The 17,951-nt window shown below is 41.8% G+C and overlaps 2 protein-coding genes across 8 annotated transcripts in view; both read right to left on the bottom strand.

The window, feature by feature from the left end:
• Positions 1-1,283: 1,283 nt before the first annotated feature.
• Positions 1,284-10,289, bottom strand: LOC124187911 (the record flags this gene model as incomplete). Its single annotated transcript, XM_046580091.1, has 1 exon — positions 1,284-10,289. A coding segment is annotated over one exon (2,844 nt), but the record flags the coding sequence as incomplete, so codon positions are not given.
• Positions 10,233-17,951, bottom strand: part of LOC124176794 (receptor-type tyrosine-protein phosphatase kappa) — a 103,842-nt gene continuing 96,123 nt past the window's right edge. For all 7 annotated transcript variants that reach the window (XM_046558498.1, XM_046558549.1, XM_046558513.1 and 4 more), the window contains 8 exons: positions 15,921-16,061; positions 13,268-13,428; positions 12,455-12,590; positions 12,121-12,370; positions 11,898-11,974; positions 11,574-11,813; positions 11,093-11,437; positions 10,233-10,370 (listed from right to left, as the gene is read on the bottom strand). In XM_046558498.1, coding sequence (XP_046414454.1) covers positions 10,290-10,370; positions 11,093-11,437; positions 11,574-11,813; positions 11,898-11,974; positions 12,121-12,370; positions 12,455-12,590; positions 13,268-13,428; positions 15,921-16,061 — 1,431 coding nt within the window. In that variant the 3' untranslated portion in view covers positions 10,233-10,289. The remainder of the gene's footprint in view (positions 10,371-11,092; positions 11,438-11,573; positions 11,814-11,897; positions 11,975-12,120; positions 12,371-12,454; positions 12,591-13,267; positions 13,429-15,920; positions 16,062-17,951) is intronic.

The raw sequence follows: 17,951 nt of genomic DNA, 5'->3' as shown, positions 1-17,951 counted from the left end.
CGTTCCAATTTCCCGCTAGTAATTAAATCACGCGACGATAATACCGAAGAAAAGTATCTCTCCTGACATCTATCGGTGTTTTACTACAAGCACCGATCGGTCCGGAAAGAAGAAGACTCTCTGCATTACCGACTGACAAAACTTCACCTCAGCGGTCGATTGAATCTTTTATCCGAGTTGGTAAATCTAAAAAGTCTCCTGGGTAATTGAGATATTCTTGTTACTGACGTCAAATGTTAACCAGTGTAGTAACGCACTGGATCTTAGTACTGAAAGTCGTCATTGGGCTTCGTATAATTCTCGTTTTAAATGTTCAGAGTTTCAGAGTAGATATCCGGTCGCACAGCTCCCGTGGCATTCAGCACCATGAATGACGACGACCAGTTGGCAACGTTGAAACAGCTCCGGGAAGAGTTGCAGCAATTATGTATGTTGCTTCGTAGTGTTCGAAGCGATTTGAGCAAGGTAGCACGAAATCTTGAAGTCGTATCTGATGTTAGTCAGGAAGTATAGGTAGGGTGAGGCCGTAATACGAAGGTATTACAGTATGGGTCCAATGGGACCCTCCTGGATTTCAAGAAGATGTATAACTTGGGCATTTCCGATTAGTCGAAGTGACCAAAGTTTGACAACTTCTCCGTTACAAGAACTTGCAGATTCTGAATAAATTTATGAAACACCATAACTACTCATACATTAATTTACGCGTCTCCTTCATATTCGTTGAAACTCATGTACGTGATGTAGAACATCGAAAACTAAAAGACAGGTTTTTTTATGCACCGAAAAACGGTTTAAAAGAACGAAAACGACCCCCAATAATGGATACCCAACGGGGTGATTTCTTGATGGACTTTTGATCTATTAGGATGAAACCAACGCTGAAATGTTTCATTCATCAATAGCAATATGTCAGCGTGAGTTTCATGGAAAGATCAAGCATGCTTCTATACGAAACAGAGAAACTACCCCACTGAGTTTTCATATTTGGGAGTCGCTTTCACCCCTTTAAACCGTTTTTCCACCGATAAAACGGAAATACGTGTCGGTAAGTTTTCCATGTTCTACAACAAATGTACATGAGTCGCAACAAAATCGAAGGGGGACACCCAAACCGATGTTCCTTATCAGTAAAGTAGATCAATGATAAAAAAAAGGGATTTTCTGATAAAATTTACATACGTGAAGTGTTCACGTATAATAAAATATGTTCACAAACGCAAAATAAAATAAACGAAAGTGCAAAACTGGTACATATGTCGCTTAATAAAATCATCGTTAAATTACAATATACAACCTATTTATTATTTACAACAACAGTACCAATTGTTAATCACTTATCACACACTTTACAAAACGTTTATCAGTCGCTCGTACAGTATATTTACATTTGTCTAAAGATTTTTATTCAATAATATTTATCAATCTATTTACTTTTCTTCTTGTAATTTTATACTTAAAGTGGGCCGTAGTCGGACGCCTTCGTATATATCTCGAATTATCCAAGTCCACGTATCTGGAACGCAAAAAAGGGCATAACAGCCCCGCTCTACATTCAATTCTGAAAAAAACCACTTGAATAAATTTTCATTTGACGCAAAAATCGAGAAATGGCGCGATTTCTTCGAAATCGCGATAGTAGACTCGTTGGAATTGTGCCATTTTTTCATTTTTGCGTTAAATGAAGATAGATTCGAGTGGTCTTGTTCAGGAATTAAATTTAGAATGGGGCTGTTACGCCCTTTTTTGCGTTCCAGATTGTGGGACTTGGATAATTCGAGATATATACGAGAGCTTCGAAATCGTCTACGGCCTCTCCTTAAAAAAAAAATCTTTTTCTGTTATATTCATATAACGCGTACCATGTTTGATTTATACTGTGATCTCTTAGGATTTTTTTCAAATTTATGTGTGTAAAAATATTATTCGAAAATATTTAATAATCAAATAGAACGGGAGGAAAATTAATTGATAGAAATAATTGAGACACAGGGTAAAAAATATTTGGAAAAGAAAATATTTCGGCTATTGTTTTAATGCCTCAAAACCGATAGATTGAAAATGAAAATTCATGTACTGATCGGATTTACGATTGTACGTTTTGTTTTGCGCAGAGAAAAAAATGTAAAAAATAAACGATCATTTTGTGTGGCTGACTTTTCGTATTAGGAGTATTCATTCTGGATTTTATTTCTAGCATTTGTATCATTTTATATGTTTCATGATTATTATCGAATACCCTAGATCCACATTAATTACCTTTCTCTATGTATTATACATATATTTGTCGTTGATTAATATATATATATATATAATAATATATATATATGTATATACGTCTGTAATACAAGATTAACACCGACGTAGTTCTTCCGAAGTAATAATTCGGCATTATCATACAATAAGATTACAATCAAATGTTGTAATAATCATAACGAATACTATGTATTTAACGATTCAGTTTAGAAAAAAATTTCGTTAACCTCCTTAAATTTAAATCTAAGCGAAATATAATCGTGAGATCACTCTCGCGTTCGTATGTATTATATATGACGTTTACTGTTAAATGGAACATTTATGTATGTATGTATGTATGTCGGACGTTGCGGAATAGCATGTACATATAGTTATGTTACGCTATACGCTTATTAATCATTAATTGAACGGTAAGTAAAAATCTATAATTTTTTAAATCAAACATCATATATTCAACTATAACTGCATTATTTAAATTTTTTTAATTTGTCAAGTATTAGTCCTAATATATATATATATATATATATAATGTGTTTATATTATTTCATTTATTTATTTTTTTTTTGTCATTTAAAATCACAATAACAACGCATAATAACGAATTTACCTTTATTAATACCCTATATAACAAACGATTAAATAATATAAATGATATCTCGCCAGCGAGAAACGAAAATATTGAATATCTATTATGATAAAAAATAGATTTATGCTATCTATCTATCTATGTATATGTTTATATATACATATTGTATGTGGCGTTTCAATTTTGGCTTCATCAGGCGCTCGATGCAACACGTTATTCATTTCCCTATAAATTTCATCGTTATTCAAAGATATGAAAAACCAGTAGATAGTTTGTGATTAATGATTGGCGATGAGTGAGAAGAAGAGACAAAGTGATTTCTCAATTATAGCAATGGACGTAAATGCATGCCTGTGTTAAAAATATGACAGTGATTTCTCCGACAGGGAATCATATTTGAGGAGAAAGTTTAATTAACGTATAAAATAAAGATGGTGCATCGAATGCCTAGTTATACGCACAGCCATTTGCGAAACAAATATTTATGTTATTAGTATACGCTCAAATGTCCTGCTAACTGACACTCGCGCGTATTTTCATATAATAGAATACAAATACATACAACCAACTCCATACAATATACAATATAATATAATAAATTGTATTTGTTTGGCACATCTCGTCAACTAGGTTTACAGTACATTAAGTATGTAATAATACCTAAATGTAAATATATTACGAATATTATCTAGTATACAATTATCTCACGTTTATTTGTAGTTATATAGATATAATATATTATATCGTACAACGTTGTAATTAATGATTAACTTAACGCGATACATTATATTATCGCGTTGACGATTATATCTGTCTCTATGCGTAGATATCAATGTATTAAATATTTATACACCTACAAAATTAAAAGAGGAACGGTTATGTTCTTTACATATGTATATAATGTATAAATAATGTATCTTGTTGCTAAAATATCTTACACCACTCCGACGGTAATCATGCGAAGAAAATTGTCTACTTATTGTTGTTTTTACATGGTCGACTTCCGATGGCGTAAAAATTATGGAACGGTTTTTACTCGTTTTAGGGAAAAACAGTTTCTAATGCTTGATCGGTGCGTTACGTAATATTGCTATTTGACGGATATTGTATAATCTTTGTCGTCGGAGTTTAATGACATTTCAACAAGATTAATGTTAATTGTATTACGTTTAATACATATCCATGAACAAGGCACTGCTCGACAAAAGGGCCTTAATTGCTAGATTTATCATTTTGGCAATGAGTGTGGGAGTGTGTGTGCGTATGTGCGTGTGTAAAAACTTACGAACATTACAAACTGTGAAGAAAGATAAAGGAAATCGGAGTTTGGTAAAGTTTACATAATTAATCGAACGTTTTAATTAGCCCGTAACTAAAGTTTGGAAATAAATTGTTGTATGAAATTGAAAATCCAGCAATCTCAGTCCCGAGAGATGTTTACAATCTTAATATGATGGACAGATCTCGATAGAATTGCCGACATTGACTTTCAGTCGTTGAAAAAACGGCTAAAGTATTATAATTATAGTGTTAAAAAAATACTTATACGATATTGTATGAGAAAATTATTGAATAAGTCTCTGTACAATAAACTTCAATCAGTTATCCGTACAAACAGAACTGAACGGTTCCGTTAATTCAAACCAACAATTTAGGCTACGTATGTGTGCAGTTGTAAAATTGAGGGATTTCTGTCACCTTTTGAAAATTCAAGCTTTCTTCTCGCGGTCTTTATTCTGATCACTTCTTCTTCGTTTCAAAATCATCATACCTTGTATAAAAATTCAATTTCTTTCTGCACGATAGGTGGAGGTTATCCTCAAAGAACACGGATTATTAAAGTACCGTCGTATAACGTATCTGTTGGGTTTCAAGGAGCAAAATATTTTCCCCTTGGGTCCCGTAACTTTGTGCTTTAAAATATCTCTGTTCGTTTACAACGTATCCCGATTACAAAATATTCATAACGTGTACACAATAAAATATAAGTATAAAATTTACTAGTAATTCGTTATAATATCTGCAGGAAATTACTTCGCGGACGTTTTTTTCTTCTACGCATAATGGCTAACGATTTCGCATCATCCTAGAATGTTACTCGATAATCGAATAAATATTCATTCGACCCAGAATTATGAATTCTCTGGTGAAATTGTTTTCTGTAAATTTTGATGGATTTTTCTTTTATTTCATAATATTTTTAAAATTGATTTCGCATTTTTTCCGTTCTTTGTCGAAACGTTACTCGGAATACTATTTAGTCATTTGTGTCCTTCGATTTTTCTTCAGAGAAATTTTCAGAGAATAATTTTCAACCAGGGAGACGAATTCAAACGTATTCATTGACTGGGTATACAATTTAAACCAAGTACAACGTAACATTGGTCATCTATTATTAACTTCTATAATATTTCAACATTCCAGTATAACAATAATTATATATATATACATATATGTGTGTAAATAATCCGTAATATTTCATCGTTACCTACCCATGTACTATTATTATTAATATTATTATGTTACATATAGCAAACTTCGTCGCAGTGAATTTACGCGAAGACATCGAGTATTAGTTACGTGAATTATATATCAATATACGTAGACACTAATTGAAATACACGTAATACATCGCGTGGCGTATCATTCGAATATATTTATGTATAATGTAAGTATATACCTATATGTATAGTTTTAAAAAACGACTTTCCAAAAGACGACAGAACTCTCGCATTAGAGGGTTGTAATTTTCGGCCGCGAATAATTATTCTATACAACAGTTTACGAAAAAATGGTCCAACTTGCTCCGATATTACATTGTGCACGGTGTACATTTTTTGTTTTTACATACGAAGTGTGTAATGGTAATAAATAATGCTGATAAAGTTGTATCGAAATTTTACAAATTGACGATAACTGTTTGTTATGTAAACGATTTAGGTGGTGTTGGTTTATTTTCGTTTTTAAAGATGGGTACAAAATTGTCGATCAACAATATTAATCGCGCGAGTGAAAATGATGGTAAAATTGCGACGAGATGAGAAAAAGATTGAAAAAACTTTCCGTACACGCGTGCAATTCAACTTTAACGTCGCAATTAAACAACGCATTACAATATCGTGCCAGTACGATTCGGCAATTAAGACATTTAGACGAACACAATACATGTAATGTATACAATGTCAATGGATACAGAAGAGCATACATTTCTTTGGACCCCTTGTAAATAGAGTTTAAGTATCATTATTAGCGATAAACCAGCTCGGTGTATAATTCCCATTTGACAACAGCACCGTCTTTTAACCCTTTCTGCAGAAATCGACGAAAACTGTGAAACCGATATCAATCAACTTTCCAATACTTCGTTTCGGCTTTCAGACTTGTTTCTTTCTTTTCACGCTTCGCAAGGATTAGAATTAAAAAGCACCGTGATTCGTTCTCTTGGCTGTAGAGAGAACCGAAAAACTTGCAGAGAGATCAACGTCAGATTACTTAGAAAACGTGTCGGTGTGAGTTGGTTGAAATTTCGGTACCGGAGGCACTGTGAAATCGTAGGCAGAAGAACCTAGACGCTGAACAAGACAACAATGCTCGTGTTATACGATTCAATACAAGACCGCAAATCCGTCGGGAGTTGGATCTTTGCTCAGAGGCTGTAGAGAGGATCGGGGGTTTCAATTCGGCGCGATTCACCGACTTCGACTTTCGGGATCCCTCATCGGCACTCGAATCATCACCCCGATCGTCACATCGACTACCTGTAACAATTCTTGACCTGTTTTCATCCGGTGTGGTCCCGTGTGTTTATTAAAAGCACGAAGAGCGGCTAGAGAAGCTCAAACTCGGCACGGCGAATTCGACGCCGAGACAATTTGGCCGATGCCGAAGCCTTCGAGATCAAAAGTTGGGAGAGGAAAAAAAGCCGTTCGAAAAGTCTCCAGCACTGTTATTTTCACCTTTGATATTTTAATTTAGTCGAACGGAACGATATTCATACTGTGTCGTAGAAGCGACTCTGAGCAAATTCGAACAGCACAAGTCGAGATGTAATCAACAATTTCAGAAAAGGTTCGTTATTAGAACGTTCGAAATGATCAAACTCTGCTGATTTAAACAAAAATTCAATTCCAACATGTTTGAGCTCATTTTACTCGCCGAACAGAAAACCATTTAAGAAATCTTAAATCATGGCACGGTTATAACGCAAAGATGTAACTGCTGACGAACTTTATCCGCTCTGAAGATAACTGAAGTTTGTAAGATTTTCAAAACGGTCACCAAAGATCTCTGTGGTGAAGAAAATGAGCCCAAAACCATCATAGTTGGATAAAAAAGAGTAGTGTGTAATCATTTTGGTGGTTCTGAACCTTTTCCCAAGTACTTGATACCTTGGCTTGTGTTATTCGACTCTGCTGAAATTCATTAATATCACGTAGTAGAAATACTTTTTTTACTCGTGTTAACCACCATTGATACAAACGACGCTACTAGAGATTTTTCAAACGGTTTTCGCTCTCTTCCTAACTTTCGATTCCGAGGCATCGGTGGATCGATCCTTAAACGAACGACGTCGATCGCGTCAGCCGGTTAAAATGATCGAGTGTTATAAAGGTAAGCACTTGTTCCTCTTCTGCACAACGATTGACCTGCAGTCGACGGCGGTTTTCCCGATGGTGAAACTCTCCTGCTTCATCGTTTCCTCGACTGATATCTTGCTCAGTCTTTTCTTGACCCTGAACGGCGTGGACCTGGGGGAAATGATCTCGTAGAGGTCGCTCGTCCTCGCCTGAATCTGGACCCTCCGTCTGGGGCTGGCCTTCTGATCGATGGGAATGGCGATGTCGACTTCCGCGCAGTGGTTTCGGTCAGGCTTCGCTTCACTCTGATCGCCGAATGCGTCGATCTCCGCGATCCCCTCTGGCGTCTTCTCCTTGCAGGCCTCTACCTCGTCGGACGGAGTGTTGAAGACGTCGGAGCAGTAGCTCTTCGAGTCGCATATCAGGCCAAAGTCGAGAGAATTCGTGGTCTCCGTCTCGGACGGTGGACTCCTGGCCGAGGCCAGCGATATCGCTCGCGTTTCCGGCCTCGGCAGCTTCTCCTCGTCGGCGTAATCCAGCGACAAGCACCTCTTCTCGAAGAGCGCGGGTCCGGGAAGCGTGCAGGGCTGTGGATCCTCCGCTTCCGGTTCCGGGTTTGAGTTGGGCCTCCTCAGGCTGTTCTCGCGCTCGATGGACAAACAGAACTCCCGGTCGGTAAGGAGGACCTTCTTTGGGAATCTGTGGGGCTGCATCTCCTCCGCCGTGTCGAGTTTCTCGATCGACGGTGTCTTCAAGAGGCTCTTCACCCTCCGCAGCTCGGTCAGAAGGTCCATCGTCTCTTGGCTCGGTTCGTGGAAGATCCGCCGCTTCGGCTTGCGCAACGATCTCGCTTCACCCTCCTGAACGTCACCCTGCTGGTCGATGCTCTTTTGCTTCCTCAGTACCGAGCGCACCGTTCGTCCGGTCATCCTGGCTCTACCCTCTTCACCGTGAGCCTCCTCCTCCTCGCCTTCGACTGAGCGCTCGTTCGAGGTCGAGTTCTCCGTCCTTTCGCCCTGGTAGAGCTGGAGCCTCGACCTGACGGAGCAGCTCATCGCCGACGGCGATACGTCACCGGCTTCGAACTTGCTGTGGAGCTGCTTGAACGCTTCCCGCGACGTCTCCTTTTCCGAAACGGGAAATTCCGATCTCCTGCTACCCCCGGTCTCCTTCCTCCGCTGGCAGATGTCCTGGCTCTGGTACCGCGACGGTGGGTCAAAGGCCGCAGCGATGAACATCTCCCTCGAGAGTTTAAGGTTGTCGGAGGATATGCCGCGGCGCTCAAAGTTCGCGCGATCGTTTCCTCGGCCGGTATCCTGCATCTTGTCCAAGATGTCCTCGGACCTCTGCCGTCTTGAGGACTCGGAGTCCTTCTGCTTCGGAAGCGTCGCGCTTCCTTGAACGAAGACGGGGTGCCTGGACTTGGTCGGCGAGCTTTCGCCGGGCTTCAAGACTGCCAGTTCCTTCGTCGGTGGTTCCGGCGAGTCCGCGGATATCCGCCGCTTCGTCGGTGAGTTTGGGGTCCGCGAAGCCGCGTCCTTTTTTCTCTTCGGCGAGTTGCCCCAGCCGACGGCCTCCTGGGGCGAGCTGAGGCACGAGCTCGAGGAGATGATCTCCTCGCTGGACATTATCCGGCACTTTACCAGCTCCGCGACGCTCTGCGACTTGACCTCCGGTTCCGGGAATTCGTTCGGCTCTTCGGTGACGTCAAGCGGCGGCAGGGAGCTCGGTCCCGACTCGAGGACGTCGTCGAGAGAGGCGCCTCGCAGCGGATCCCGCGGGCTTTTCATCGGGCTCATCGAACCCTTGAAACTGTTCAGATCCTCGGTCTCAAAGGAGTACATTTTCTGCAGCTGACCCTTGCCGGACCGCTTCCTGAACGAGATCCTCGCGTCCCTCGGGACCAGCCTGGGCGCTGGCGACCTGACCGGTTCCTCGGGCGGGTTCTTAGAGGTCGAAGAGTGCACCTTCGACGCGGGAAGATTGAAGGTGAACTTGTCAACGGTCTTTGAGGATCCAATTTTCTCGAGAAACGGTCTCTCCACCGCCTTGCTGGGCCCGATTTTCTCGAGATAAGGTTTACCGATGATCCTGGGCGCGAACTTGGCCAAAAACGGCCTGTCCTCGGTCTTCGATATCCCGATCTTCCTCAGGAAGGGTCGCTTCTTCTCTCGCTCCTGACTCCGCGATGGATCCATCGACTTTTCGCTGAGACGTTCGTTGCTGTAGTTGGACGAGTTGTCACTGCTCTTCGAGCGGGCCCTCTTGCTCTTCGGATGTGGGGTCAGCGGGGTCCTCGGAGTCCTGGGCGAAGGTTCGGAGGCATCCGGGTTCGGGCAGGTCTCGTCGAGCAGCGCGATCGCGTCCCTCAAGTCCATGTAGGCCTTCCGCTGCAGGGCTCCCGAGGGCCGCGGGAACTCGCCTTCTACGCTGCTGTTCTGCGTCGAGGAAAGCTCGCCCCGACCCGAGTCCCGGTCCCCGTGGTGCATGAGGAGGAGAGGGTGCGCGCTGTGGTCGTTGGCCAGGGGCGTGCCTGGCGGCTCGTCCAGGTACCAGGGGGTCACTCTTAGGTCCTCGGGACGGGCTGCGGGACTTTGAGGGAGGGTAGCACCCCTCGGTACGGCGCCCTTGCCCCCGTCCGTGTACCCGAAACTCGACACGCTGTTAGCCCCCAGCAGCCTCGGCCGCCTCCGGTACGTCGAGCAGGTCGCAAAATGGGGGGGCGCTGGCCGCGCTGTTTCTATAACGATTCTTCCCTGCGCGCAGGGCACGATCGGCTCTCCGTCCACCGGGGCCTCTTCGGGCGTCAACGGCAGCGCCGCACCCCTACCAAACTCGATGAACCACAGCTCGTCCCTCAACTCGCTGTCTCACTTCTTTTCATTCATGTCCTTGTTCAGGTAGTGCAATACGTAGTGGAGGACCAGATCGTAGCAGTATTTGTACTCCGTCTGGAAATCGAAACGAATCTTTGTCAGCTGGGGTATAAGGTGGTTCTTTCAATTTATCGTGCGCCACCATACGTCGGGCGAAAATACGCTTTGACTAGCAGGGATCGTTGAGAAACCGGTAAACGACCTTCAAAATGTTTAATCCTCCGGTCTACACCGTTTTACTTCGCCACTACTATGTATACCATGGATCATTTGTGAACCGAGAGTTTTACTCCTTAGAAAACTGATTCAGAACATTTGTTTTCATAATTTCAGTAGTGAAATGAAATGGTCAGAATGTCCTGAGTAAGAATATGTAAACGCAAATGCGATATCTACATTCGGTAAATAGTTATTTAAACAAGAAGATAGAAAGGCGCGAAAGATTCTCTTTGCAGGAGCGTAACTTTCAAAGTGCCGTCGAGTCATTAACGACCCACGTGTAGACCAGAGGATTAAGAATCCAGTGTAAAACCTTCAGGATCGCTAAGAACCCAGCGAACAACCTGCCAAATTCCAAATGACTAATAAGCTATTAGCTAATTTCTCATTCATCCCGAATTTCTAAGCATTCTTCGCCCAAATTGGCTGTCAAACTATTCAAAGAACCGAACCTCGAAGGTCCGGAACCATGTTAAAGACCTTCTGAATTCAGAATCACGCAGCCAAATGGCTCGTAAATGATTGTCAAGTACATCTCAACCGTGCTCAAACGGGGAACTTTGAACCCCACAACTCACCATGTTCTCAACAAGCTGAGGTCTGTGCCTGCGCACGGTTTTGACTGCCTGGAATATGTCGACCTCCCCATGCTGAATGACCTGTTCTATGCAGGCGTTCGCCGCGCAGTAAACACCGCAACGACTCCTTCCGTCGGGCGACACGACAGCGACAGGTCCGTAATCCGTTCGCTGTCTCCACCTCTCCACCATGTTCATTAACTCGACGAGGCTGTTGGTTGAGGTAGGCACTTTGTGGCCCATTGGCCAACACGTCAGTTGGAACAGCTGGACGGTCTTGGGCGGTGCTTTTACTCCGGCCATCAGTTCCGTCAGAGAGACGATCTTCTTATTTATTCTGAAGACCTGAAATTAACGGGGATCGCGAACGCGACGATGAGCCTTCGGTATCGACAAGCTGGTAAGAGAGGAGAGTCTTTGTGCAAGGTAGCGATTGTTCTCGATAGTTTGATTTTCCGTACTTGAACATCGACTCACTTACCCAAGTCTTGATGTTCGAGTAGTGATTGTGGCTGATGTGATCAATGGTGAATACTGGACCGTACTTTTTCGAGTGTCTACCCTCCGGCCAAAAGCTCGGAAAATTGGTCGAGTTCGCGGGTGGAACACAGAGAATTACTACAGCGGCACATTCGTAGTCGTAAACCAGGGACCAGAACTCACCGCAAGTGTGGCGAAGCGGCCACTCGGTGACAATATACTCTCGAGGTTTCGTGTAGCCCTGTAAATGGAACGCAAATTTCTAACTGAACTCTGCAACAATGGTTTGAACGACGATGGCTCGGTCGCTCGTTTTCATACTCACGTCAACGAAGACGGCGTTTATGTAGTCCGTGAAGCTGTTGCCCTGGAAGCTGGTTAAATAGGGTCGAAAATTGTCCGCTGTGAAGAGGAAAACAAGTTTTTGTTAAACCTTCTTTCGCACGTCACTTGGAATCGATTCGAATCAAGGTCATTCGATACGTATCACGAGAGAGAGAGAGAGAGAGAGAGAGAGAGAAAGAGAGAAAAAGGAGGAAAAAGCTCACGTGGAACGACTAGAACGTCTCTGTTTTTCTCCCGGTTGTCCGCTCTGTGTCCGCCGGCGCAATCGCCGATTGTAAATCTCGGTGTTTGTTTACAGATCTGCTGATACTCCCGCTGGTACTCGTTCATCTTGGTAACCGGATTCTTAACGCTCTTTTGTTTCAGTCTTTGGGAGAGTTCGGAAACCGGGAACCACGAGGTCCCACATATCACGTACTCCTCCAGCGTGTCGTAGATGAATTTATATTGTTCCTAAGAGAATCGACAGTTCAATACGCGAGCTCAACTTTGACTATCGTCTTTTCCTAATGTCAGAAGACTCAGTTTCAAACTCACCAGATTCTCGATCAGTCCTTTTCTGCTCAATCTCAATTTCTTCAGGTATCCAAAAACGTCGAAGGCGTCTTCCTCCTCCGCAAGTTCCATGTTCGCGTCTATGGCTAGATAGACGCCGGACCGACCACCGCCATCGCTGTTAAAAAGAGGACGGTATCAATTTGTGTAATTTGATTTTTTTTTTTATCATCTTTGACAGTGAGAAGCGCAAATCTTCCACACGTTTTGCAATTGTCATTTATGATCATTGTTCTTTAGCTTTGTAGCCAAACTGTGAAGGACGTGAACTCGAATCGAAAGTCAGGGCTTTCACTCCTCAAGTTCTCTCCTTGTAAGAGTAACGAAGCTGTAAATTAACTCCCGGGCTAATTATCCCGCTGCAGGAGACAATGGAGAGAGAACAATTATCGGGGGGGGGGGGGGGGGGGGGGGGGAATGGGGAGGAGCAGCGAGCTGTTGCCTTGCAACGCAGTGAAACGGAGTCTCTGATTGTGAGTTCGAGTCGTTGGATGTCCAAGAAAATAATTGGTTGACACGGAATATTTCGTTCAATATTGACTGCCGATTCCGAGACAGTAAAGAATTATAAGTGACTTTTGGCCTGTGAAATAAACAAGTTGTTGCATTTCTGTTAGAACGTGTTTTTCGTCTTCGACTGCTGTCGAACATTCCGATCAGTGTTTTCAAGTGATCTGAATCAAAATGAAGACGTTTCACCGACTGCACAGTGATTTGGAATATTAAATATGGATCTCTTTTCGTGGTTTCTCGTTACAAAGAGAAAGAATAATCTCAGGGCAAAATTATACTCACTTGCAGTGAACGACCATGGGTCCAGACTCGTTTTTTATTGTGGATCCAACGACGGCGCGAACACGACGCCGAAACTCGAGTACCGCGTTGCCGAATGGACAGGTATGGGAATGCCATTCGGTGTAATGAAACTGGAGGAGAGTTCTTTCCTCGGTGATTTCCTGTACACAAACCGGAATAACACACAGGCGTATAACGGCTGATCATATACCCAGAAAGTGACTACTCGACGAAGTGAACAAGTGCCTGAGTGCCTGCCTCGCCCCGAAATCCAATATTTCATCCGCGAAGCGGAAGACGCACTTCTACTCCGCAGCGTTATCGGTTCGCCACAGTTTTTGAGCCAGAAAATTGCAGAAGCGAATTATCGAAGTATCTTGGCGTTATTGTTTCATGGATCGTGTGACAATAATTGACCCACTAACGGACGGACGGATGGATGGATGGATGGGAGTAAAGGGCGAGTTCCGATTATCGCCATTTTATTTCTTCTCCATCCATTTTGTTTTATAAACAAGAATCGCGCGCACAGTCCACGCTTTTTAAAAAGCAAGACTCGCCGAGCCGTCTTTGGACTGACGGATCTTCCGACGGCATATTCAACCTTCTTTGTCTTCCGGGGGCAAAGGAACAATTCCATTAATTATGAATTGCGAACTTCCCGCAGTCTAGCTCGTTATTCCGGTGAATTTTCCTCGCTTTGTGCAAAGAATTTCTGTATGGTCGATATGTTCTCTTTCTCGAGTCCCTTGAGAGTGTGACTTTAATACCGGATGCGTATTATACAGGTACGACTGTTATTGGAAAATGACAATTTACCCGGTCAACAGGAGAGAAGATAAAGAGCATAAGGCTTGTTTACTGCGTTTTGTCGAAATATACCGAGTCGAAAAAATAAGGTTGAGATTAGTTATACGTACACATGAATTTAAATTACCTCCGCGGACAGAAAGTCGATTCTCATTTAAACCCGAACCGCCACTTCAGAGCGGTTAATTAAAGTGGCGGCGAGAATCCGTTCAAAGATTGCGAAGTTTAATAGAAGACCGTTTGATACAGATTATTTTCATAAATTTACCGACGTGTTTCTGTGTAAAAGTTTCAGCGGTAACTTCAACTTTCTTTCTCGATATCGAGAATACTCGGAGAAACTGTTACTTCCAAGCTGAAAATAAACACCAGAGGGAGACGAGACGGCGTGTAACGTTTGCAGAAAATCCCACTGCGCTTGGGCTGGTTTTGGTCAAACTGGGTCGAGCCCCTTAGCGAGTGTTCGTATGTACGAAACACGGATTTAGGGACGTGACATGCAACACACCGTGTGTCTGTATGACACTCGCGAGCTCTTTTCAAAACGCGAGGACAGTTCGGAGAGGTGAAATTAACACGAGCCAGTTCTCGCGAGAATTTTCAGCAGACCGGTGTATTACCACTACGTATGCATCTTTATATACGCCCTGCATGCAGAAGTCGAGCTTGAAAATTTTACCTCGGTATTGAACTATGACATATATACAATAGCGCTGCAAAGTATTTTGACAAAGATAGTAATTGAGTCAGTTACATGCAAGTACAAACTACAAAAATCAATAATATTATTTGTTGAAAGAAATTCAATGTTCTGTATAATTGTTAAAAATTAACTCTCGATTGCTCGAAAAGAAATTGAAAATAAAGAAAAGTGAGAAAAACGATTCATCAAAGTAGTTTCAAATTTCATATTATCAAAATACTTTTTTTTTTTCAAAATCTCCTACGGAATACTTTCGGAGGGGTGAAAAAAGATGCCTGTCGAAAGCGGAGCTCTTAATATTAATATTTAGAGGTCGCTCATCGCGAATTTCTATTTTCCATTTCAACAGCATGGTAAATTTTTTTTTTTCTTAGAATCTTGTAGCTCACAAACCAATAAACAAATCCGAATGACTCGTATATATTTTTATAGGAAATTGAACACTTTACAAAAAATGTCTCTTATCATTTTTTTGATAAATTTGACTCCTTCCAAAGTTATTCAAGCTCAAAGTTTAATTTGTAGTGGGGTCAACTATTTTTTTTTTCAGCTTATGGCAAAATGTTAAAACTTGTTACTAAATATCATCAACTTTTTCTTAAAAATTCTATAGTTTGTGATTTTCTACGAGGAAAGAAGGCGGTAGACAAGTTTTAATTTCCAAAGTTCTACTTTCAATGACAAATAACCTCAATGAAATCAATTCTATTTTTAATGGTAAATTCCTTTTCAAACATTGTAGTTTAAAATTTTCCATTCCATTGATTTTGTCGGTTGACGAATTTGCAGAAAAATTGAGGAATTATTATTCATAAGGCTATAATATGCAGTTAGCGGATTCGAAACTGATGCAGAAATAATTTTAGAAGATAATACCGAACGCAATGAATCTCGAGGCAGGCATGAATTAACGATTAATTACGATTTGCAATTAAAATCGAGCCGTGCAATTTTGGATGGTTACCAAGAGCGCCTTCGAATTCGTACTCGGAATATTGCAACGGCACGTTTTATCGATAGAAGCAAATGACAGTCGAAATCGAGGGGTTATTTATTTTTAGCGAAGCAGTATCTATTGAATTCCGACGATATTTTCCGCTGAATGCAATGCGGCAAGTTGTTATCGAGTTTTCGACTCACCCCCGCGTCGTTCTTCTTGTAGAGCTTTATCGTTCGTATGTGAAAATTGGCCAGTTCCTCTTCCTTTAAAACCGATACTCCGATACCGCCGTATTCCTCGTCCTTGTCTTTGCTCGCTGGCCAGTACTGGACACACATGACCTGAAAAATTTTTATTTACAACGCATTTGACCGAGAGGAAAAACAAACAAAACTACTGCCTGCAGTCTCGGCTGCAGTAAAAGCTAACGACGGTCGAAATCGGATTTTCGATCTGATCGGTAGTGGTTTGTCATTTCTAGTTTGAAAAATCTGATGCTCGAAATAATTTATATTACATTTATATGATAGAACATACTATACCGTAAAATGAAGTAGGATGAATTTGAAAATACTGTTACTTCAAAATCAGGTCTGAATAAAAAGTTGGGAAACGAGAAAAAGACCTTGTGAAAAATTTATTTCTTTCCTATTACACGGTATAAGGATTTTGTTTTATTCGTATTCACATATGATTGGCGCAAAAAAATCTTACTTCAGATTCAACTTGGAATCACTGTACTATATGTAATATTCAATTCGATTCAAGATATGGAAAAAACAAGCGGCTTCAGACTGGCCGTGAGCCAGCCCTCGAACTTCCCGTTTTCGTACTGCAGGTTCCGAGTTCATAGAAAAAAGGAAATAATGGTATCCTATTCGAATTTCGAACTGTAAATTCAGATTCGCGATTAACAATTTTAACGCCCTCGGATATTATATTACACGAAAATATGACGATTATTTTTTATTTTGAACAACTATGATGGATCCACCATTACAAATTTTTCAAAGTCTGATCTTGGATTCGTTATCTGTGACCCAAAAAACCTCCGTTTACCGATTCTATCAAAATCGGTGTATTTTAAAAAATTTTCCCATCATATTAAGTCGCCATTATGAAATTCACAGTCTGACTTCAGATTCGTGATTAACGATCCAAAAAAACGTTACGGTCCCAATTTTCATTTGAATCCATTTATCCATTTTTGAGATATTGGAATTTTTGTATTTAAATAATTCAATTCATTCGAAGTTAAAATCCGGTCAGTTCTAAGTTTGGAGAAACCGCGTGAATTGAGACAAAAATTATTGAAATCCGTTAACTCGTTCTCGCGATATCGTCGGATAAAAAAAAACTGATCAGCTGAAAATGGTCGGAGGTGATTCTCTAGATTTTGAAACGTCGAGATGTACCGAAAACTGAACATTTCATTTTCGGGGTGGTTACAATAACTTTCATTTCTCTCTGAAAACAGAGAATTGGGAAATTAAAAATACTCTGAACTAAAGTATAATAAAACGTTGCGAGAAGAATATTTCGATACCAATCGGCTCTATACTGCAACGCAAGTAAATTAAATTCAAGAAATTCAAAAGAGAACCGGAAGTCTTGTCTTTACAATATCGATCCTTCCCGCAAGCTCGAATTGTTACTTAAACAAGCACGGAAGTCCACGGGTTACCGAATCGCGATGCTGCAGGGCGATATTTAATTAATTCGTTGTATCCAACATCGACGTCGAGGTCAACGTCGACGTTAACGTTGGCGCCGAGATATTCGGCGCCGCAGGTTAGCCGGGTGTAATCATAAACGAATGTATTCCAAGTTGGTGCTCGTAGGGTGCGGAGAGCTTGGAACCCTCGGCATTCTCTCTTGATTAGTGTATTAATGTTAGGATGGATGAAAGGCACGCGAGAGAGGCTTCGCCTGAGTGAATTCTTTTTTACACCCGCGTAACGTCGGGAGCTTGCAAGCTTCGCGGGGTGAAACTAAACCGTTCCGCCAACGCTTAAACCCGCTCCGCGCAAACCCGCTGTGCGCAATATTGAGACAGTCTAATGAAATATTGCTAAACCTCGCCCCCCTTCCCCATAGACTGAAGATAGCTCGGGGGAGGGGAACGGGGGCGGGCTTGTTTGAATTCCCGATATTACACAGCATGGCGGAGTCTTTGGCGCGCCGTTATGCCGCCGATACACATCCGGGAATACGGGCGACAGATATTGGAC

Source organism: Neodiprion fabricii, chromosome 1 (assembly GCF_021155785.1).
Source record: "Neodiprion fabricii isolate iyNeoFabr1 chromosome 1, iyNeoFabr1.1, whole genome shotgun sequence".
In the NCBI taxonomy this organism is placed as follows: domain Eukaryota; kingdom Metazoa; phylum Arthropoda; class Insecta; order Hymenoptera; family Diprionidae; genus Neodiprion; species Neodiprion fabricii.
This window is presented reverse-complemented; position numbering and strand designations above follow the sequence as displayed.